Consider the following 24,127-nt stretch of genomic DNA (forward strand, 5'->3'; position numbering starts at 1 on the left):
TTATTACTATCTGTTGAGGAGATCGCCGTCCAGGTCCTTAACAATACAAACGGAACAGAGACTTTTCTGAGCCTACCTGGTCTGTCGCGGACGACGGATCCATCAAACATGATCTTAGCATACCACATCTACCTCCGCTCCTCACTCCTTCCTTCTGTTCTCCAGATCACCTTTCTCCTCCGAATACCCATGTACGCCTGGCCAAAACACCAGATGTCGGCATCAGGATCTTGTCCTCAATCGCGCATCATCAGGAACTCCTCCCCGTCGCCTGCTGGTTGTGTGGAGATAGGCTCGACACATCCATCACTAGGCGGCTGCAGGAGCAATTCATTACCCAGATGTCTGCTAGTTCTACATGCAAGCCACCACTTGACCATACACATTGGGCACCATCAGAGACCAAATCAAATGATAGATAAAACCGCAAGTTATCACATAGCCCTCGTGGTATTACAAAGATAAGTCCAAGCATCCCACTAATTGAACACGTACAATCAAATACAGACTACGGCCTCTTTTGGTTTGGAGGAATTTCATAGGAATTCTATAGGATAAGATTCTTATAGGAGTTTTTCCTTTAGAGCCCTTTGGTTCATAGGAATGAATTCCTATTCCTACATAGGATTGGTTCCTATCCTCCATATTTCATAGGAAAATAAAAATGAGCCTAGACTCAATGGAAAAATTCCTTTGGTGTGAACCAAATGACATGTCTTTTCCTATTCCTATCCAGCCGTAGGTCCGCGGCTGGATAGCTGCAGCCGCGCATGACGAGAACGGACTAAATTCTGAGCCACGTATCTTATGAAATCAAACGTCCTGTTCCCCCCAAAAAACAGCTCAATCAAGCCTATTCTGTGCCACGCGCTGGAACTAACACACAACGGCATTCCGTCAGGGAATCGAAACCAACGCCATGCCTACGCTCTGGACCCACCGTATCCGCACTGTTCTCTACCCCTGCCATGAATACGCTCACTTTTTATAGCTCGCTCTGCACCTGCCAGCCCCTATTTTCATCAATCAACATGCCTGGACCTATGGACATGATTTCAGGTCCAGCTGAGCTCGGGCGCTAAAATGCCCTGTCCACAAGAAAATGTATATTGTACCATTCTCAATGATATTGAAAAAATAGTCCTGCAACAACATAAGTTAAGAAGACTAAAATATCACTCGAAAACATAGTTCTCCCTAAGATGGCTTTACATTCCTCATGACCAGTATAAAGGTTTCTTTGAAACATATTAAGCTGGTACGACAAGATATTCATGTTTATCGAAATTCAAAATTTTATTCCTAGTTGCTAAATAGGAGTGTTACACGTGCATACTTAAGTTTCCCCAAGTAGTAGTGGCATGTCAAAAATAGCATCCACGTTCACCTCATCAACCACTTCACCTGACACTTTATTGAACATGTCTGACGTTATCTCCTCAGGTGTAACTCCATCAATTACTTTGGCGCTCCGTACGACAAACTCACCCAGGTGTTGCATGTCCTTTGGTGGATTACTTTGTGGTTGTAATGTTATCACAATGGCACAACTAGATAGTGGTAGCACAATTCCTTTATTCGGTTGTATGCAGTATGGCATCGGGCTCACGGATTGTATAGCGAAGGCAATGGTAGTAGTGGTACCGTTGGCTAGATGAAGTAGGCATGATATCTTCTTGTTAAGTTCAAATTGGAAATGTAGCTTAAGCGGCTCAATATCAAGCATATCATCATCCCAACAAGGCCTTACCTACAACAAAAGAGCAATGCATGCATTATTATGAACAAACTCACTAACTTATGATATATCAAATTCTATAACTTGTATGATGTCCAAAGAAAAGGTTGGATGTGTATATAAATAATTTAAGATGCTTCTAGAAATCTTACACCCCTACTTAAATAAATTTAGTAAGCATAGTTTTGATATTGATGACCAAAGCAACATTGGAAAACCATTCAAGAAACAACACCTAAAGTACTTGTCAAAAACTAATAGGGATCCTGATGACATAGGAATGATATAAGCTTACCTGGTCAACATAAAATTCATCAGCGTTGTTGTTTTGTCCAAAAGTACCTTCATTTCTGTCGATGTCATGTATTACGTCTCGTATAAATGGCCGTCTGTATGGGTCACTTTCCTGACAATGTAGGCCTATTCCGATGCATTTAGTTATTTGTAATTTCTGGTAAGACCATGGTGTTTCCTTCAGTGATTTATTCCATCTATGTCTCCATCTTCTCAGTACCTACCATTTCACATAGCTTATTTAGGACAAAGCAAAAATACAGAATCTAGATGTAAGTATGCACGCTCGCTCATTTTTCTTATTACACAAAGAGTCTAAATAGTTGTGTTCCTGGCCCAAACTTCCCACTCAAACACCTACAAAGGATGTCAGGAGGAGGAGGAGGAAATAACAACATTCACAGGGGCACCATATCTTGAAGATGTCCCTCCACTGACGATAAATCGACCCTAGCATGCCCAAATTTGTCCGAAAAGATGCTGCTAAGCATGACCCTGGGTATTTGGGTGGCTAGTTCCTAAAGAAACTTGAAAAAATGGTGGTGGATATTTGAGTTAGCAAGAGGCCAGGGGTGTAGATACAGGGGTGCTTTATATGACCATGTGGTAATGAGGAACATAACATTAATGGCGTAGACAAAGGCCAGAGGCCAATAATCCCTGAGCGATCGTGAGAGCTCTCTTGTTCTAGGGGCTTTGAGTGCAAAGGATCACCTTGTTTAAATTGTTATTCTGATACAAAAAAAAATATGCGATGAAGTAGCCTATTAATATATTATGCCAATTTAGTAGCATTATATGGATAAATACTAACAATATGCATATTACCATGTTTCTAGCCAACTTCAAGAAAGGGACCATCAGATAAGACTATTCTTACATTATTGTTGTCGGGGATATCTTTATATCCTGTCACCAGTTCAATGATTATTACACCCAAGCTATACATGTCTGATTTGACTGACATCTTACCACCAAGTAGGTATTCCGGAGAGCAATATCCTCTGCACAAAAATACGGTAATTTTAATACATGATCCTATAAGGAGAATGCAAGAGAGTAAATGCCCCAAAAACAATTGGTTCTTTTAATGCACAACTTACAATGTTACACAATGTTTTGCGTCCATTGTTTGTGATTTTTCATCCAGTCTTGATAATCCAAAGTCCGAGATTTTTGCCACCATGTCTTTATCTAGAAGTATATTGTCAGGTTTCACATCCATGTGAAGAATATGCTTTTCCATGTGTAGGTAATGCAAACCATGACAAATTTGTTTTATTATCTGATAGCGTGTATTCCATTCAAGCCCCCTTAACTCGTCTGCGAAGAGAGAAAAACAATATCAGGAAAGCATGGTGTGGTCTGGCATTTCATTTGTGCATGAAGAATTACAAGCTGATGTATACAATATTATTATTTTCTACTCAATCACTTTAATTTTTGACCGTGACATCTAAGTAGAAGCAAAAGCGATTGAACATAAAAAGGTTAAGAAAGGAAATGAATTACATGCAACATTATCTTACCAGTAACATATTCACGAAGGCTCCCGTTGCCAATATACTCAAAACAGAGCAGTCTTTCTCTTATCTCGGCGTAAATATATTCTCTTACTCCTTCAATTCGCATTGCCTTTTCCTCGGTACAAGCACAGTATCCAAGAAATCGGACTACATTTTCATGGTTAACATTCAATAGACTGTTAACTTCATGATAAAATAACGTTTCATTGATTGTGTGGTGGCTGAAAATCCTCTTCACAGCAACAATCCCATTTCGGAGCACACCCTGTTGACATCTCTTATCAGTATAAGGAGAATGATCATCTCAGTTGTGAATTTTTTATCTCTTTCTTTATTTATTTTTCCAAAATAGTGGTCCCCAAAGAACTCGATATTGGTAATACACCCACCACCAAACAATCCGGCCTAACAACATGCCACATAAGTTTGCTTTTATCTTGTTGAAGTCAAATTTTGCAGGTGCATAATATCATACATGTACGTAATATTCTTTGCAAAGTCAGTGTTACCTTGTAAACCATTCCAAATCCACCATGACCGATTTCTCTCTCTTCGGAGAAATTTCTGGTGATGTTCTTCAGAAGCTCGAACGGTAGATTCGTCGGCTCCTCTGTGCCATCAAGTATATGCTCGAGCACATCATGTCCCATGCACCTGGCACCCAACAAATTCTTACAAATGGTCGGCTTCCAGTAGAAATTCTCACGACAGTGAGATGAGACAAATCCTCGTAGAGTGATCAAACCTGGAATCGGAAGCCTTGGAGATGTTGCCATCAACTTCATACCTTGCACGTCGCTGCTGCAACTCGATGACTAATAAGGCTTCGAGATTATTGAGTTTAAGTGTTCCACGGTGAGTGTTGATATACCGCAGCGGTCCGCGGCATCGGCGGGGGGAATAAGGACGTGGATTGATGTGGAGGATCGGATCTGCAAAGCAAAAGCAACTACATGCCTCCATTGTTAGGAAGAGCCTCAGCGTGGAGACGACCAGCTGCGTGATCACCAGGAGTTGGACAGCTCCGGCCAGGGACGCCATTGTTTCTTTGGGTGTAGCTCGAGAGGCTTTGAATTTGAGCTTTGTGTTGTATATCACCTTGGGCCCTTGGCTGCTAGTTTCCCTCGGGCACTCTTTTGGTTGGTGGGCACAAAGTACGCGTGCAGACTGAGACGGGATTGCTCAGATTTCTCTGGTTAGTCAAGGCTAGTGCCAAGTAGTCGATTAGAATGGTGATAGCTAGACACAAAATGATGACACAAGAGTCGGGTGTCATCTCAACATCAAGGAAAATTACGACCATGACCCTGCACACTGGCCAGCGACGACCGACTCTGGGTCGTCTTAAACGCCAAGGGAAATTAATGAATAAAATGCACTTATGTCTTTTTTTTAACAGGGGAAAAAGTTTTGCTTCATCTCATTAAATAAGGAGGAAAACATAGTTTTAAGTGTTACAGGACGATGCAGGACCGACTAAAAGGGATCACTCTCGCAGGAAAATGTTCCCCGAAAATCTAGCCCCAGCAATTACCCACTCTTCGCCTCTTTCATGATTGTTGCGGAAAACCCGTGCATTCCTTTCTTTCCAAATCAGCATCTGTGAAGAGTTGATCCCTTTCTGTTGTATCTTGGTTGCCCTTCGTTTGTGTACGTAGTCTACATCTGATATTTTCTTGAGGGCCAACATTCCCGAGGAAAAGAAAGCCATACGTACATAGTGCTTCACTCCCCTCGACCTGTGATTAATTTCGTCATACTCTTCATCCTGGAGAAGGGAGTACTCTCTATGTTTTTTTTTGTTTTTTGAGAATGTACTCTCTCTGGTTTTTAGATACAGCGCCACTATCAAAATAGAATTTGTATCTCTACAGGGAGAATTGATTCAATTTTGCCATGTACGATGATGCTTATTAATGCAAACCTTCCACGCAGACATAGTGAAAGAGAGACCACATGCAACATGTTTAATTAGCACAAAACACGAGATGATTTTCACACAATTAGTTGTGCCATTTATTAGTTTGTTTCTTTTCTTGATATCTGAAAAATAACATCGCGGCCTTGAATACAAAAGCGGAGGGAGCATCCACTTACAAATTAATCCTCAATCTGAAACAATGCGGTTAAAAGTAATACAAACAACAAGACACTAGATCCAGAAGTAACAAAAACCAAAAGGTATCCCTAAAAAAATGTATGAAGATCATCTAAACAACTATCATATGCAGAAACATTTTTCCTGAGAGGAGCGATCAGGAGCGACTTGCACATCCCCTAAAGACGTTTGTGCCGCTGCGGGTTCCCCTGGCCTCCGTCGACCGCTGTAGCTATGGGAGGGTGGAGAACCGTGGATCTGAGTACCCCGGACCATGTCTCGCAGGGTCTTCAAATTATTCATTCCCGATGAAGTTGGAGCAGCTGTGGCAATGTGAATATTGATTTTTGGCTTTTCCTATGGCGTTGTCATTTATCAGAGTGGTGTCGAATTGTTGATAAAGGCCCCGAGTGGACCTTTTTTCTCGAGGGGTACCAAAATTCACGGTAACCAAGAAATACCAAAAAAAATCGGATGAAATTTTGAATTCTAATTCTTTGAACTCGATATAGGTAAGTATTTAACTCTTAAATACCACCAACCTTGCCCTGCCGTATCAGTTGTTCAACCACAACTGCCGCTTGCTCATATGATACGAGTTCGACCCCTGGTCACTCCCATAATTATAGGGCATCTCCAAAGCTGACCGGCAAATGTATCCAGTATATATTCATTTTTCTGTCCGGACATGGTCCGCGGACATGACACGGGAGGGAGCCATCCAATGCTATTCAAAAGTAAACCGGTTGGGAGGAGAGTATGTAGTTGAGAACCATGCATGTGGTGGAATATAGTGAAGGTTTGAGGGTCCGCTTTGAAGATGTCATGACATCGGTTTTTTAACTTTTATATCTTCAAAAAGAAATAAAAAAAGGGTGAGCCCAGACTCAAACTCGCTTTGCCACTAGGCCATGACCAGTTTTGTTTTTATAGTGGCGTATATTTAACTATAAGGTGAGCATTTGAATTCAAAATTTTCATAATATTTGAATTTTTTGCTCGCTATGAGTGTGTCTTGAGGGGGTCGATAAACGCGGTAACCACGCGAAATCTCAAAATTTCGTTCGGTAACCAACACGCTGGCTATCACTGCCGATTTTGAAAAAATTGCAGCCAACTTAGAGAGATGGCTATTCTTTCTAAATTCAAGACGGAGTATGGTATAATAAATTACTGATGGCAACTCACAAATTGGATCATTCCAATGCTACAATGAAGAAGAAAAATTCAAGTAAGGATATCATGGCAAAGATCATGGCAACTGGCTTTATTAAAGGCAATGAAATATGAAGTGTTATGCAAGGCAGCACTCGTGATGGATTCGGCAACAAATTCAGCATTGATATGCAAAGGACCCAGCAACATCATCCAGATAAGGACATTAAATTTCCTAGTTTATTACAAGACCATCGGGCCGAATATCAATGTTTTTTCAGAAATATGATTATTCTGCTGTAGACTGTCCCTCAGACTCAGAAGTCCTGAGCTGCTGCAGGCAATACGACCAGACACTTGGGGGCTACAATGGATCTGATTTTATTCTACAATAGAAGGAAGAATCACGAGTTGCCACAGGCACACGACCCAACACTTGGGGGCTACATTATTCAATTCAAGATTGCATTCAGAATGAAAGTCTCATGTTGTTGCAAGCATGCACCATGACACTTGGGAGCTAATGTATTGTCTTTTTAAACAACTTTCATTGAAGAACCGGCCCATCCCATAATGATGGCCCGACACCTAAGGGCTACCACTAGATCCTGGCAAAGTTTACAGTTTCGACAAATAAGACCCGACTCACAATTAATTGTGACCTAACCTTTGGGGGCTACAGTCATTGCCTCTACAGATAGTTTAAGTTCCAGATTGATGAGCATAGCTAACCCAACCCTTGGGGGATGCACTATTTGTAGCTATACATCTACAAACATCGAAAACTAAGTTCAAGCCCCAGGTTGCTTCAACCAAGACAACCCGACACTTGCGGGCTACAACATTCAGTTGTTTAAACAGGCCATAAGGTCCAAATTGAAGACCCAGCCCATCACATACTGATGATCCGGCCCTTGGGGGCTACACATGTGAAATACAAAACATTCAATTTATGATTGGTGACTCAGATGAACAACCTGGATTTCTCAAAAGTTGCAACATTTATATTTAAGCAAGTCTTAATCTCTCACTACTTTCCACTCTTAAGACTTGGGGCCTACACGTAATATGGATATAAGGGAGGAATACCTTCAAGTCTTCAGTTCTGAGCGAACTGGGTCTCATATTCTCGAAGGAAAAATTTATAAAGTTTATTTGCTCCAAGCTATTCTTAGAAGGCCCAGAAAGCCGGTTCAACATCAGATGGGTTTTTATTCCCAAAATTTTTATCAAGTGAAGCACTGAAAACTGGCTCAACATCAGATGTGATATTTTCCTGTGAGGATTCAGTGTCAGCAAGTTGATTATGAAGCCAGAGTGTTGATATGACAAAGAAACCTGGATTTTTACAGGAGCTGGTTCATTGAATATGCCGGCTATTTGAACGAGCTGGTCCTTTATCATAATTATTATTCTTATTTCAGGAGCTTAGCATGAATAAATTCAAGCTAATCTGGGGGCTAATATTGGGGATATTTCCCACGGTTATAACCCGGTTAAAGGTTTGACCCGGCCTAGAGCTTGAAGGCTCTATGGGTCGCCCTGTTTTCCGTGTTAAGATAAGATGACAAGGAGGAATCTAGGGCCTAGTGACGAGACCCGACAGGAGGCCGGCTTGACAGGAGCCCAATGGGCTGGCTCGGGGAGAAGGTCCAAGAAGAGAAAAGTTCCATGACAAGGGAAGCGAGACCCGGTGGAGGATTGACCCGGTTTGGGTTGATTGGTTCGGAAGAGGAGACCCGGTTTGCTATTGCCGGCCCAAAGGATCATACACCGGATGGATACTTCTAACTTGAAAGGCACAAAAGACCAACAAGACTTAGAGTAGGACTCCAATTAAGAGTAGGACTCGAAACCTATTATAAACCCCAGGGACCCTGCTATTATATAAAGTGGGCTCCGGGGTCGTCAAAAGACGAGGACATGTGATGATAGACAGACAAGTTTTAGACAAGATGAAAATAGAAGCTCTCGAGAATAGAGATAGCGAAATAGCACCCTTGTAATCGGGATCATCATCATCAATTGCAATCAAGCAGGATGTAGGCTTTTACCTCCATCGCGTGGGGGCCGAACCTGAGTAAAACTCGCGTCTCTCGATTCCGACCAACCCCGTTCAAGCGAACACCTAGCAGTGATGGCCTCACGACTTAGTTCTCACACGAGGACATCTGCCGTGACAAAACGACGACAACGAGTTAGAGGATGATGTCAGTAGTCGGACACTTTATGATTAGCATCAGTTCACCACGGCTGCGGCATGTGGAAGCTCCACACAAGACATTGCCATGTGTTTTTGTTCTCCAGTTATATCTCCGTCAGATGAAGCTCAGCCAGATATAGCTCCGTCGGGCAACTTTGTGAGGTTTGTGCTACACACTCCTCTGTCTAGTCGCAGTTTGGATTGTCTTCAGGACCTCCGGCACGACAATCTATCCAATTTGCAGTTAGCGACGCAGGTGAAGCTTCCTGGTGGAGGCGAAGTCCGGGCATGCCATGCCATTGGCGGTGTGCCAGATCGAGGAGGTGACACACGGGCGATGCATTGGATCCCACAAAGGATCGGCTTTGGGCTGCACTGCTCGGGCATCATCTGCGGGTCAGCTTGCGCTAGTGTGGAGTGATAGGGGCGGATTCCTCACCCTTGCTTCAGCTTATTATAGTTAGAACAGTAATTTTTGAGAGGCTTGACACAATAATTTTAATTATTTGAACCAAAGCAGTTTCATTGATTACACATTGTAACATATGCGCGTGTATATGAGCGCTTACGTTTGTACTGTGTTCAAAAAACATAGCACACGACCCACACGTGGGCAGGGCCATATACTCAGCTTTTATTCCGCATCAAGTAGTGATGGTACCAAGCACACGATGGAGCAGAAGCAGACATTATGACTATCTGCTGGTATATATGGTCCAATTTGGTTATACGATAGCTCGTTTGAACGTATGCATCAAGGCTGTCCTCCAATCCCTCTGCTGTCCGGGGCAGGGGGAGGTGCGCCGCCGCCGCCGGGGCATCTGAAGAACCGGGTGCATGGAATGCGAGGCCGATGTATGATGCCACGCGGTGGGCTGCCGATTACTACCCCTTGTGGACCTGAAAAAGGGAACAACAACTTTGTTCATACGTACTATGATGCTTTTGAGGATATATAGGATGGGAAGAATGTACGGTTGGCTAGTTTTGAGGCAGGCACTAACCCCTGATGTCGCGGCCGGCGGCTCCGTGGCCGCCCATGATCACCGCGGAGAAGACGACCAGCAGCGCCACCACCAGGATACGGGCAGCTCCGGCGAGGGACGCCATTATTGTATATAATGGCTAGGTAGCTAGTTGAACGAAAGCTTTGAGCTGTGTGTTGCTGCCTGTGTACATGGATCCCCGTATTTATAGACACGAGTGGAAGGAACAAGCAACAGGTAACTGCCAAAATGGTGCATTGCATTTCGCAGTTGAAGATAATCGTCACCCCGTTTTTGGTGGTGCACACGCACGTACGTGATTGCTCCAATATATTTCGCCGGTTAGTCAAGGCTACTGGGAGGTCGAGTGGTGACAGCTACGCCGTGCACGACCGGCGAGACAGAGATGGATGAAGCCGGTCGACGACTCAGCTCAGCAACGCACGAGGATGACTTCGCAGTCGTCGACGGGATCGACTCCTCTCACTGCATGCACATCGGCGAATGGCCTAAAATAAATCCCTAAAAATGTGACCATCAGTGCCAAATTTAGGACTTCAAGCTTGATGGGTTGGTTCCATCACAAGAAACTTATCCATCCGAGCTTGCTCAGTTCGTGGTCGATGACAATGTTAGCTAGAGGAGTGCCATTCTCACTATCTTGCTTAACTTGTGTACCTACTCTCTCTAGGTTTATAAGGCCTAATACATATTCTGAGTTTTCCTATGATCATGAGCTAGACTGATGATGTATGAGACATATGCCGTATTATGTTACAACTTTGACCACTAGTTAGACCTATAATATGTTAGATATATATACCATACAAAATATATTTAGTTCCAACATGGTTCGAGAGGCAACGATGGGACACCACGACCGCTTGCCCCCACATCATCAATGTCGGCGTTACATGATGTATCTAAAAGGCAAATAGTATAATTTTTTTAATAATAATCAAGTTGACTGCATGTCTGCACCAACCCAACAGTCAAGTAAAACAATCATATTTAACACATACATACATAAGGAATGATGACACGATACACAAATCCAAAATCAAATGTTTCATCACCTTCACTAATTAAATGTTGGCCATGTTACATTTTGCCCTCTTTTGGTATCTGTGAACTTGGTTTATTGTATGTATGTGGTTATTTCTGAACTAGTGAACTGCCAGGCAGACACAAAATCACCAAATCCAATATTACGCATGACAAAATCAAATAGAAATTGGTGGTCGATGTTCGCACATGTCATTTGTCTAAGAATATTGGACATCATTGCCCAGTATTTGACTCCGCGTCACATGATGGCAGAGTGTAAGTGTAGTTACTGACGGGTACAAAGACAAAAAGTGAATGATAAACTTGCGGGCACAATAAGCTTCCACTATCCGGTGGATGGTGAAGCATGGGAAATAATCAAGTGCCCTTTGATAGCTAGTAATTGTGGAAGTAAAATAATCAGAACCACTTGTAGTTATGAAGTTGCAACGGTGGCTGGTGATGTTTACATGCTACAACCACTATCCGGTGATGACTCTGAGTTATTGTATACAAGATTGTTTGGTGGTAAAAGAAAATGCTCATGTGATGAACTAAATGAGTTATCTCAACAAATTGTACAAAAATGCGGTGGTGTACCACTTGCTATCATTACACTGGCTAGTTTGTTGGCAAGTAAACCAATTGAGGATTGGTCTAAGGTTTGCAACTCTATCGGCTTTGGGAATGGAGTCAATGAACATGTGGAGAACATGAGTAAGATATTGTTGTTTAGCTATTATGATCTGCCATGCTATCTGCGGACATGTCTAGTGCATCTAAGCATATATCCTGAGGATTTTACCATTAAAAAAGAAACATTGGCATGGAAGTGGGTATGCGGAAGTTTTATTCATGAAGAGGAACAAGAGATGGGGTTATTTGATCTCAGAGAGAGATACTTCAACGAACTTATAAATAGAAGTTCGATCCAGCCGGTAGAGAGCCGCATCGGTATTACATATGCTTGCAAAGTTCATGATATGTTGCTTAATATAATCCGCTCCTTGTCAGAAGAAAAGAACTTTGTTACCATATTAGACAACAATAAGAATCCGAAAGTCTTATTCTACTCCCGAGCGCAAATGAGCTCAGGATGAATAGTAAATTCAAAAAAATGGAACATGTATTCAAAAACTTCTGAATTTTTTTGGTGGCAAACATCGACAAGTTTTCTTGATGCTTGCAAAATTTCATCATGAAAGAAGACTCGTGAAAGTCATGGCAAAAGTAAAAAAATCAGAACTCCAAAATGCTTTTGAAAATAGCACTTTTGGAGCATCATTTTTTTTTGCTATGACTTCCATGAATATTATTTCATGATAAAATTTTGCAAGCATCCATATTTTTTTTCAATGTTTGCTATTTTTTCAGAATTTTTGAATTTTAAAAAATTCTTTCATAATTTACTGTTTAACCGAGCTCATTTGAGCTTGGGCTGAGAAATATCACGTCCATGAGGATCATACACCTTCACATAGTAACAGCCCTCGTAGGTTAGCCGTCCAAAAGAGTCGTACAGCACCACGACCCTCTGGCTAACATACACATGGCACGAGTGAGATCATTCAATGCAACCATGTGCCATTTTAATATTATGTCACCATGTGCCATTTTAATATTATGCCACGAGTGAGATCATTTTAACATACACATTTTAGTATTTTGCATCTCTGCCGGCCACTGCATAGCCATCATGCATCGTTTGTGAGACGGTGATATTTTAATCAAGCAATTCCTCAGATTATCGTTATTTGTTAATCCTAGTTGCCAAATTGAAGTGTTACACACGGATACTCAAGCTTCCTCAAGTAATAGTGGCATGTCAAAAACAACATCCACGTTAACCTCATCAACAACTTCACCGGACACTTTACTGAACATGTCTGAAGTTATCTCCTCAGTTGTAACTCCATCAGCTACTTTGGTGCTCCGCACGACGAACTCACCCAGGTGCTGCATGTCCTTCAGTGGCTTACTTTGCGACTGTAATGTTATGTCAACGGCACAACTGGATAGTGGCGGCACAATTCCTTTGTTTGGTTGTATGCAGTATGGCATCGGGCTCACCGATTGTATACTGAAGGCAATGCTAGTAGTTGTATCGTTAGCTAACTGAAGTAGGCATGATATCTGCTTGTTAGGTTCAAAATGAAAATGTAGCTTGAGGGGCTCAATTCCAAGCATATCATCATCCCAGTGGGGCCTTATCTGCAACAAAAGAGCAACATATAAATTACTATGAACAAACTTATTAGGAGTACTATTTCAAGTGTATTTTGAATTTTTGACCAAGGAAAAAGTTGATGTATATATAAATAGTTGTAATTAAAATTATATGCTTCCAGAAATCTTGTATTCCCACTGAAATATATTTGGTAAGCCTAGTTCTGAAATTGACGAGGGAAGCCCTGTGAAAAACTAGTAGGGTCCTGATGACATGTTATAAGCATACCTGGTCAGCGTCAGATTCATCGGCATTGCTGGTTTGTCCCAAGGTATCTTCAGTTTCGTTGATATCATGTATGACATCCCATATAAATGGCCGTTTGTATGGATCACTTTCCTGACAATGTAGGCCTATTCCGATGCATTTAGTTATTTGTAATTGCTGGTAAGCCCATGGTGTTTCCTTCAGTGATTTATTCCATCTATGCCTCCATCTCCTCAGCACCTGTCATTTCACATAGCATATTTAGGACAACGCAAAAATACGTATTTCAAAATGTACAGTGTGCAAACTCACTCATTTTTCTTATTACACGAATCTAAACAGTTGTGGCACAACTTCCTACTCAAACACCAACAAATGATGACAGGAGCAGGAGGAAATAATAGTGTTCACAGGGGCATTAGATCTTGAAGATGCCTCCATCAACGGTAAATCAAACCCTAGAATGGCCAAAGTTGTCGGAAAATATGCCACCACCATAGAACACATGACCTTGGATAGTTGGGTGGCTAGTTCCTAAAGGAACTCCACAAAACTGGTGGTGGAGAACAAATATCTGTATAGTTGTTTAGTGAGCGAGCCAGGGGTGTTTGAGAGTTATCCTGTTCTAGGGGCTTTGAGTGTATCACCAAGTTTAACTTATTATCCCGATATACAGATAGACATGCCATGAAGTAACATGTTAATATATTATATTATGCAATTCAGTACGAGTACAGGGATAAATACTAACATTATGCATATTAGCATATTTCTAGCCAGCATCAAGAAAGGGACCATCAGATAGAACATTCTTACATTACTGTTCTCAGGGATATCTTTACATCCTGTCACCAGTTCAATGATTATTACGCCCAAACTATAGATGTCTGATCTGACCGACATCTTACCACCAAGTAGGTATTCAGGACAGCAATATCCTCTGCACAAACATACCGCAATTTGATACATTATCACATAAGGAGAATGTAAGAGAGTAAATGAAAAGAAAATCAATTTTGGTTCTTTAAATGCACAACTTACAATGTTACACAACGATTTGCATCCATTGTTTGTGATTTTTCATCAAGTCTTGACAATCCAAAATCCGCGATTTTCGCCACCATGTGGTTATCTAGAAGTATATTATCAGGTTTCAAATCCATATGAAAAATATGCTTTTCCTTGTGAAGATAAAGCAAACCATCACAAATTTGCTTTATTATCTGATAACGTCTATTCCAGTCAAGTCCCCTTAATTCGTCTGCCGAAAAGAAGAAACAATATTAGGGAAGCATGATATGTTCCAGTATTTCATTTGTGTACTAACACATTATTATTTTCTATTCAATCCCTTTAATCGTCGATTATGACTTCCAAAGTAGAAGCAAAAGAGGAATGACAATAAAGAGGTCAAGAAAAGAACTGAAATACATGTGACATTAATGTACCAGTAATATATTCATGAAGGCTTCCATTGCCGATATGCTCAAAACAGAGCAATCTTTCTCTTATCTCAGCGTAAATATACTCTCTTGATCCTTCAATCTTCATTGCAGAATGCTCAGTAGAAGCACAGTAGCCAAGAAACCGGACAACATTTTCATGGTTAACATTCAACAGACTGTTAACTTCACGATAAAATATCTTCTCATCGATCGTGTGGTGGCTGAAAATCCTCTTCACAGCAACAATCTCATTTGGGAGTACACCCTGTAAACTTCTCTTATGAGTATAAGGACCATATTCATTTCAGTAGTGAAAAAAATTTAATGTTGCAGTCTAGTTTTTTTTTTTAATATTGGTACCCAAATTAGTCGTTCTGGTAATAAACCCACCACCAAACAATTTGGCTCGACAATATCCACATTGATTTGTTATTATATTTCTGAAGTTGGTCTACAAACTCAGTGTTACCTTGTAAACAATTCCAAATCCACCCCGACCAATTTCTCTGTTTTCAGAGAAATTTCTAGTGATGCTCTTCAGAAGTTCAAACGGTAGATTCGTTGGTTCCTTTGTGCCATCAAGTATATGCTCCAAGACATCATGTTCCATTAACCTGTCACATAATCATTACACTTTGAGTAATTCTGACAAGTGGGTCCCAGTAGAGCTTGTTGGTCAGCCTACCATTAGTAATGGGATGAGATAAATCTTCAGAGCAAACCTGGAATTGCTAGCCTTGGCGATTTTGTAATCAACTTTGTACCTTGCATGCCGCTGCCACACCTTAATGACTAGGGCTTGGAGATTATTGACCTTTTTTAATATCCCACGGCGAGTCTTGATATATTTCAGTAGGTTTGTTGCCCTGATTATGAAGCCCTTGAAACCTTTTGGCTTGGTGGGGTTATCATATACACAGAGCATGAAGTCGTTGACGCTGTCCTGGATGTCGTGGGACAGCTTCTGCATCTCCTTCATCCAGTACTTGTCTTGCTCGTCAGGCTCTTGTACCTGGGACATCTTCAAAAGGAAAGCATTCATTGTCTCAACCTCGGGTTTGAGGAACACGATCTTATCGCACGCACTCTTGAAAAGCTTGTACTCCTCGAGCAGAAGAGTGAGCAGCTTGACCAGGAGTCGTCCTGCGCGCTCCGTGAAGGAGCTTTGCAGATACCGGATGGTAGCCTTGGAGATGTTGTAATCAACTTTGTACCTTCCATGCCGCTGCCCCAACTCAATGACTCGGTCTACGAGATTATTCACCTCCCTTAGTATCATAGAGCGAAGCCTTATAAATATCAGTAGGTTCCCGGTCCCGATTATGAGGCTCTCGAAACCTTTTGGCTTGACGTTTTTATCATATCGAAATCCAAGCAACATGAAGACGCTGATGCTGTAGTCAATGTCGTGGGAAAGTTTCTGCATCTTCTTCATCCAGTACTTATCTCGCTCGTGAAGCTCCTCTACCTTGGACATCTTCAAGACGAAGGCCTGCATTGCCTCGAGCTCAGCTTCAAGGAACATGATGTTGTCACGTGCATTCTTGAAAAGCATATACTCCATGAACATACAAATGGACACATAGATCATGGCCCCTAGAACCCCCGTGGCGGCTCTACATAGAATCATCTCCACGACGGCTTGAATCATGTAGCTGATCATTAGTTTGGCTCAGGCAAAAGTTTTGGAGGCAATGTTGGTGAAGTTTCAGACGGAAGCGACACAAGTGACTGGAGCAACTGAAACAAATTTGCAGAAGATGATAGTTAAAAGCTTGCACTCAAACTAGAGTCCGAATTAAATTAAAATCTACGTTAATTAGATACATACAGGTAAGCAAGAGTATGATAGAGATTTAAGGGGAGTAGCACAATCTTCTGCAAGTCACCGCTTCTACCCTATCTGAACTACTCCGAGAGGGGAATGAATCTCCAGCTGTGGGGATGCCACCAGCTGAACACATTGAAAGTAACAAGAAAGCACAAGATCGTGTCCGTTAGAGAATTTGCAACAAGAACCAACTTACTTGATTATGATGATAAAAAAAAAATTACCAACCTGGAGAAGATAACTCTGCTGTATAGTGATGGCGAGTTCCGGATGCCGTGGAAGTTCCTGAAGCCATTAAAGGGAGGATGAGTTATCAGCACGGACGCTGCGCGTGGGGTTAGATACGGGTGAAAATTAAGCTGGATGGAACGTTCGCAAGTAAGTAGGAGTAACTTTGTTGGCTCTGATGCGTGCAGTGGGACGTGTATAGAGCAATCTAAGTTGCTTGGCTAAGGCGGCAGGTGCAAATGCCGGTAAGCTGCTTGCGGTGCTACCAATAGCACTTGTTGCATGATTCCAAGCATTTGGGGTTCGATTTGGCTGCAAGGTTTGTTGAGCATCATTAATATTATACTCCTATATAGTATCTTCTTACTACTAGTAGTACTAGTGTTTCTGAGAGGAATTTTATCTTCTTGTGCGACACTCTGTTTTTAAGGCCCAAACTGTCAATTCTTTTTTTTTTCTGAACTGAGCATCTACTTATTTGCTAAGGCTGGAACTATCAACTAGAGTATATATTTCCAAGGGCGAGGGGCCACACAGTCCCCTTGTCCAATTCCCCAAAATTGGGTCTCCCTCTCTGCATGCCATTGTGCAACTTGTCCGGTACTCAAGGGAGCTGCCCGCTACCTTGGTCCGGACTCCTGAGCCCCGACCCGTCAGCCCGCCCGTGCCCTCGTCGTGACCCGCGCACCCCTGGATCCCCTCAGATCCGGGCGATTCCAGAAGCCCCAGCTCCGGTCGACCTGCGCGCCACCCTCATCGGCTAGCGCGACAGCGACACCCTCAGGCGACAAATCCGAGCACCCCAACCGGCGGGTGCGTGCGCCCAACTCCGCCCGACGGCAGTGAGAGGAGTGCGTACCTGAAGAGAGGATATGTGGGGCAAGCGGCCTCACGCCGCCGCCGAGCTCGGGGTTCGTCCTCGTCGCCTCCGGCGACGTCACAGTGAAATTGCGAGCATCTTTCTTCTACAGGGTTTAGGCACACAGGCACAACGCGGAGGGGTTTCTCTGCAAGTAGAGACGCCTTCCTTCCCTCCACAAAAGATGCAGACGCGTTTTGTGCTGCCGACGGTGGAGCTACTGTTTTTAGAGATAGACACGGAGATGCACTGTGTGTTGCTGCTGGTGGGTAGGGGCTAGCTCATACAGTCATACTCATCCGTTTAAAAAAGTAAGTGCATATTTTGCTTTCTGAAAGTATCCCGAATGCCCCAAGTCGTGGCTTTAAGCACCCAGACTCGCAGAGACACTAGCTGGAATCCTTAGAGGGCCCGACCATGATTTAGATTTTGTTTTTTTTTTGGTTAAATCTGTTAATGATCATGATTTAGGATCTTGACCATTTCTTCATCACAAAAGAATATACAAATGTTAGTTCAGCTTGATTCATGATCCCATATGGTTATATCCATGGATTGTAATTCTTGAAGCCAAAAACTGTTACGGCATCCCGATTTGTGTCTGCATGCGCGCGCTTGCACGTTTGTGTGTGTGTGTGTGTGTGTGTGTGTGATGCTAAGAACAAAGGAAGAGAGATCCGTACTTCACTTAGATTCATTGCGCCTTCCTTTGCATCACGACCCTGTTCGAAGTATGAACATGTTTCCAATAGAGAGATAGGAGTTAGAGATAAAATATGTTTAAATCATGTATGATTTGTGCTCTACTTCAAGTCTCTCTCTCACATGTATTCCTATATATACCTCATAACTAGGTCACATCAACACAGTAAACACATGAGCTACTCCAAGTATGTAAGACTCTTACTTCTTCAATGGCTAAATATTTCTGGAGTAGCTCTCTTGACAAGAATGGAATGCATAGGGTGTCGTGGAAGAGTCTAGCGACACCGAAATACAAGGGAGGCATGGGTTTTCGAGAACATCACCACTTTAACCTTGCGCTACTTGGCAAACACGGATGGAGGTTTTTAACCAATCCAAATTCGCTCTGTGCAAGGGTGTTGAAGGGCCGCTACTTCCCTGACACGGATTTTATGCATGCAACAGTTCCTAAGTCTGCTTCTGCAACTTGGAGGGCGATCATAGCTGGCAGAGAAGCTCTGAAGGCAGGCTTGATTAAAAGAGTGGGAAATGGGACTTCCATTGGTGCTTGGACAGATAAATGGATTCCGGGAACAATCTCTATGTCCCCTTTGATGAAACCTGCAAATATCACTGTCCAATTGGTGTCGGATCTCATTGATCCGGAGAACTGGTCGTGGCGACAGGAGCTAGTTCGATCTACTTTCATTGCCCAGACGCGGATGCGGTCCTTAACATACCAATCAGGCGTGGGGGTGGTGATGATGTTTTTCCTTGGGCCTTTGAGACTTCAGGTAACTATACTGTTAAATCGGCGTACCGTGCTCTAATGACTCAGAACGAGCGTGTTGCTCTAGGAGAAGGGGCGGATACCGGTGCTTCAAGAGATGAAAAACAGTTGTGGAGTTCTCTGTGGAAACTCAAAGTTATCCCAAAGGTTTGTGTGTTTTGGTGGTACGGTGTGTACTTCAACGGGATCCTGCCTAATGAGTGCACACTCAAACACTGTCATATCGCAGTCATTGATAGATGAAATTTTTGCTTGGCCATGGAGGAAGATCTCGTGCATGCCCTTATTCACTGCACTCATGCGCAACACTTCTGGGAAGAAGCGTTTGCTTGGTTTGGCATCAGACTACCTCCTCTTCACCTGGACTCTTGGTCTCGGGATATCTTATGTGATACTCGGTTTGCAGAAGATGATCGAGCAAAAATCATCACATCAGTTGTCACTATGCATAAGTTGTTGCTATGCATAGGCATCTAGTTCTTTTATGTTTCTGTCCCATTAGCTTAATTTTTTATATACCTGATGAAAATTTTGTTATGCCCCTGGACTATATTATGTTCTGATTAAACGATGTTGAGTCATTTCTTAGCATTTTGCGGCACATATGAAAGTAACATATATGTTCGAGTATCATAAAATGTTATAAAACAAACATAAGGAAAATCATTGTCACACATATGAATATCATACTAACATCATTGTCTCACATACGAGTTCTTGAGAGCAAGTCATGACTAAGGAAGATCTTCAAATTATTACACGGTTCTCCAAGCAAAAGAATACACTATAAAAGGCTAATTATCAATGAAAGTATTATGAGGCATTAGGAAACGAGATTATTAGAAGGGGTGGCATGACTGAGTGCAAAATTGAACTTGGCAGACATCACCTAGGTGTGTGTGTGGGGGGGGGGGGGGGGGGGGGGGGGGTTATTAGTCCGGTTTGTAAACTAATGGCTCTTGCTCATTTTCCATTGATTTCTCGAGGAAGAAGGAATGTGATCAAACCACAACAACATAAGGAAACAATGTTGGGGATTACCACTCCTGGTGTACAAATAGGAACACAGGGATGCATGAAACATTATGAAGATGCCCCCTTCCTTTTTCCTCCTATAGTCAGACAGAGCTTGCTAGCGACAGAGCTTGTTGCTTTTGGCAACGTCCAGGATGGAGCTCCAAGATCTAGCAGCAATAGCATCGTGGAAGCGTGGTAGCCACCACACATCGAACCACATTCAGAAGCTCGAAGTGTACGCTCTAATCATACTCCATTAATATCTTCCTTGTTTGCTTATTTCCGTGTTATGTTATGTTTGATATTCATGGTCATCGACAGAAATAATCATGTGTGTGTGTGTGCGCGTGCGTGTGTGTGCGTGTGCGTGTGTGCGTGTGTGCGTGCGTGCGTGCGTGTGTGTGTGTGTGTGTGTGTGTGTGTGTGTGTGTGTGTGTGTGTGTGTGTGCGCGCGTGTGTGTGTGCCGATGAGATCAAACATGCTAGGCTGGTTCGCAAGCTTGGCCTGGAGGCATGTCTGACCAAGTCCTCGTTGTAGAACTGTCATACCAAATGAATTTCTGGATTGAATCTCCTTGATTGATCCTAGGTTTCTAATTGCCATGATCTTCTATGATGATGGAAAGGAATGGAATCCTCTTGGAGTAACCAGGGAGATTCAGTCGATACCATCATCTTGGTATGACAGTTCTGAAACATTAATTAATTTGATTTTCATATCGCCGATCCCGGGTGCCGACTCTTGCAAGGTCCGCGTACTCCGAAACCCGACCCCTTTGAACATTGTTTCTAAGGAGGGGAGAAATGTCTCATCACGAGTTTATTCAAGTGATAGTGAATGGTATGCCTATGGGGAGCTCTTTATTACCTAGGGCTGCTTAACAAATGATCAAATCTATCCTCATGATGAATATGTGGGAGGGTAGAAGGCGGTAATCTTTTAGTCCATGAGACTGTAACTTCCCAGTTGGGCTAGGGGGAATTGTGGCCCATGGGGGTAATTTTTCCATCATATCAATGTTTTCTTCTTGGGCTTGGTCTTCTTTGCTTCTTTGCCTTCAGCTTTCACTTGTTCTTTTATATCTTCCCGTTTTGCGATGGTCTTTTATTCGCTCTTCCTATTTTGACTTGGTCTTTTATTCTCTCTTTCGGTTTTTACTTGTTTGGACTTTTGTTGACCGGGTGGTTTTCCTGGACCCGCGGTAGCTTGCTTGGACTTGCATTGACCACCACTTCTTTTGCCTTTTGTTGACCATCCAATGGATGCCTTGTAGGACTCGGGAGGGATCCAATACAAAACTTTAGCTATTCCCTCAACATCACATATACTTGGCATCCAGCCATAAGAAAGCAAAGCTTGACATTTAGCCAACCATAGAAGCAAAACATTCCATCATAATAAAGGGATGGCAGCAAAGCCTCTACCCATATGAAAGCAAAGCTTGACGTATCTTTGGCATGACCTTAAATTGACGTTGTATCCCTCTATTTGCGATAAAAATCCATTTAACGCCGAATACAAGTAACGATAAAAATCCTACATCAATACACTATTAGCCTTGCTCTGATATCATTAACTGCAACCGCACATAAAACATTGCTACCTTTATTGCGTTAAATTTGCAACAGGTACATCGTCATTATCCATATAAAGCGCATACATGGTTGCTACCTTTGTTGCATTAAATTGGCAACATATTGCGGCGCATAAAGCAGCTGCACTTTTAGCCACACTTTATCTGTCAGGCGTACGGTGATACTCCCTCTATGTAGGCTTGTAGCTCCATGGACTAATCTGCTTGACGCCCTTGCGGATGTTGGCCTGCCAGCAGAAACATTTTTTTGCATTATTGTATTTGCATGCCAGCAGAAACATTTTTTTGCATTATTGTATTTGCATGCGTATGTGATGTGAAACAACTGATAAGAACGGGTGTGCACCAAATTTACTTTAACTTCAGCCATGTGTGGACTTCTATTCTTCTAGATTCTTGAGAAATTTGTGTATTTTCAGTGCAGCAGATAGCTCGAGAGACCGACTAAAACACCAACAGGGGATGGGCAGATGTTGGTATCATGCGTAAAAGTAGTTTGCTTAAAACCATTTTACTTGTTGTCCCTCTCATATCTATCCATTTCTACGACGAGTAATTCGGGACGGAAGGAGTACAACCGAAAGATCTACAGTAGAGGAGTGCAAACTCTGTCCTAGGAAGAAACAGAGCAGAGAGAAGAGAAAAGGAGAACTCACCCAGAGATGCGATCTGGACATAGTGGGAAGGCTTCGGTTCCTCCTGAACCTGGTGATCCTCACCGACCCCTTGCCGCCGTCGGCGCCTGCCTCGCCATCCTCCGAGTCCTCGCGCCCGTCGGCCTGCCTGCGGCTGTGGTCATCAAAGAAGTAGGACATCGACGACGACGACGACGAGGACGCCGACGACGCCGCCGGCGAACAGCACGACGCGTCCGGCGCCACGGCGTAGAGCTGACAGTGGCCGCCCTCCTTGCTGCCCGCTGATGCCGTTGCCGTTGCCGCGCCCTTCCTCCAAACAAAGAGACCCCCGCCGGCGCGCAGATTCATCTGGCAGCTCGCCGTCCTCGCGATCCTCCTAAGCGGCCTCGGCGGCTTGTTTCCGCCGCCGCCGAAGTAGGGGCCCTGGAGCACGGTCTTGGGGGAGGAGAGCGGGTGCTCCGCCGCTTGCAGCCGCGGCGGCAGCTTCAGCTTGAGCAGCACGGGGCGCGCATGGGCAGGGGCACCGTCCTCGTGACCGCCGGCCACTCTGGCGGCAGTCGCGCCGCCGTCAGCAAGAACCGGGGCTGGGCTCGCGGAAGGGAGCAAGAGAGCGGTCGGCCGGGGTGCACGCAGCTTGGGTTTCCCCGGCGCGTCCTCCCAGAGAAACGGCACGGAGGCGTGGGAGCGGGACCGGAACGGCGGCGGGGAGGGGCACGCCGGCGAGGAGTCGAGGTCGAGCAGCTTGCTCGTAAGCGATCGGGCGCGGACGTGGTAGAGCGCGGGCGCCTTCCCGGTGCTCATCGTCGTAGCCTCTCCCGCTCGCAAGACGGTCGTCCGTCGTGTAACAGGAAATAGGCGAATGCAAGGGCTGCTCACACACGACGAGTGAAGTAGACGGGGAGCGGAGGCCGGCGCGTGTGGAGGCGTGACGCCGATAAATGGAGCGAAGTCGCACGGCATACGCATCGCATGACCCGTGAAATGAAATGGACAAGCGCGGATGGAGAAACCGATGAAATGGCGCGCCTTGAAGTTTTCAGCGAGGGAGAGAGACAGTGCGGCCGGCTGATGGATGGAGACGCACATGGCCCGTCGTCTACGCCAAATGCAGCGCTGTCCCGGCTCCTCACCGGTCCATGCAAGGATACAACGGACAAACAAAACTACTTGAATCCCGGCTCTCTCACGGGTCACGGCCAGTCATCCCCGTGAAGTCACTACAGGAAAGAGAAAAGTCTAAAATAAACCTTGAATTTGTACTCTCAGTTTGAATCAAACCTTGACCTTCAAATCCCTGAAATTAGCACCCTATTCTCTCTGATCCCGGTCTATCCAGGCCCTTTTTGGCTAAGAGCTTGTTTGTGCCTGGGGGATTGCATAAGTGGCGGGGTTCGCTCGGCGTCTGGTTGAGCGCCACTCTGTGCGCGTTGGCTGGCGAAATAAGATGACTAGTTGTTATCTATATCGTGTTCTGTTATTAGTTAAAAAATAGGACGAGTTAAAGCAATACGAGCATTGCTAGAATGAAGTGCTACAACTCTTCTCACTTCGTTCGAAAC

At 43.7% G+C, this 24,127-nt stretch overlaps 3 protein-coding genes across 4 annotated transcripts; all 3 read right to left on the reverse strand.

Moving 5' to 3' along the window:
- Positions 1-591: 591 nt before the first annotated feature.
- On the reverse strand, positions 592-4,683 carry LOC123066906 (cysteine-rich receptor-like protein kinase 15). The gene is made up of 7 exons (XM_044489887.1): positions 4,304-4,683; positions 4,068-4,212; positions 3,562-3,823; positions 3,136-3,355; positions 2,913-3,036; positions 2,034-2,252; positions 592-1,750 (listed from the first exon to the last, which is right to left on the reverse strand). Exons 1-7 carry the CDS (start codon positions 4,597-4,599, stop codon positions 1,337-1,339), a joined length of 1,680 nt encoding a protein of 559 aa, XP_044345822.1. The 5' UTR covers positions 4,600-4,683; the 3' UTR covers positions 592-1,336.
- An 8,085-nt stretch (positions 4,684-12,768) lies between these two features.
- Positions 12,769-18,088, reverse strand: LOC123072732 (uncharacterized). 2 transcript variants are annotated; one of them, XM_044496358.1, is made up of 10 exons: positions 17,845-18,088; positions 16,986-17,042; positions 16,758-16,880; positions 15,649-16,666; positions 15,396-15,540; positions 14,930-15,191; positions 14,523-14,742; positions 14,298-14,421; positions 13,503-13,721; positions 12,769-13,258 (listed from the first exon to the last, which is right to left on the reverse strand). In XM_044496358.1, the coding sequence occupies exons 4-10, from the start codon at positions 16,587-16,589 to the stop codon at positions 12,845-12,847; spliced, it is 2,325 nt and encodes a 774-aa protein (XP_044352293.1). In that variant the 5' UTR covers positions 16,590-16,666; positions 16,758-16,880; positions 16,986-17,042; positions 17,845-18,088; the 3' UTR covers positions 12,769-12,844. The 2 variants fall into 2 exon arrangements, with proteins under 2 accessions (XP_044352293.1, XP_044352294.1); XM_044496359.1 differs by lacking the exon at positions 16,758-16,880.
- Positions 18,089-21,925: 3,837 nt separating this feature from the next.
- LOC123066907 (uncharacterized) lies at positions 21,926-23,657 on the reverse strand. Its single transcript, XM_044489888.1, has 2 exons — positions 22,587-23,657; positions 21,926-22,157 (listed from the first exon to the last, which is right to left on the reverse strand). Exons 1-2 carry the CDS (start codon positions 23,652-23,654, stop codon positions 22,101-22,103), a joined length of 1,125 nt encoding a protein of 374 aa, XP_044345823.1. The 5' UTR covers positions 23,655-23,657; the 3' UTR covers positions 21,926-22,100.
- Between the last annotated feature and the right edge of the window lie 470 nt (positions 23,658-24,127).

This window comes from Triticum aestivum, chromosome 3B, assembly GCF_018294505.1.
Source record: "Triticum aestivum cultivar Chinese Spring chromosome 3B, IWGSC CS RefSeq v2.1, whole genome shotgun sequence".
Lineage (NCBI taxonomy): Eukaryota > Viridiplantae > Streptophyta > Magnoliopsida > Poales > Poaceae > Triticum > Triticum aestivum.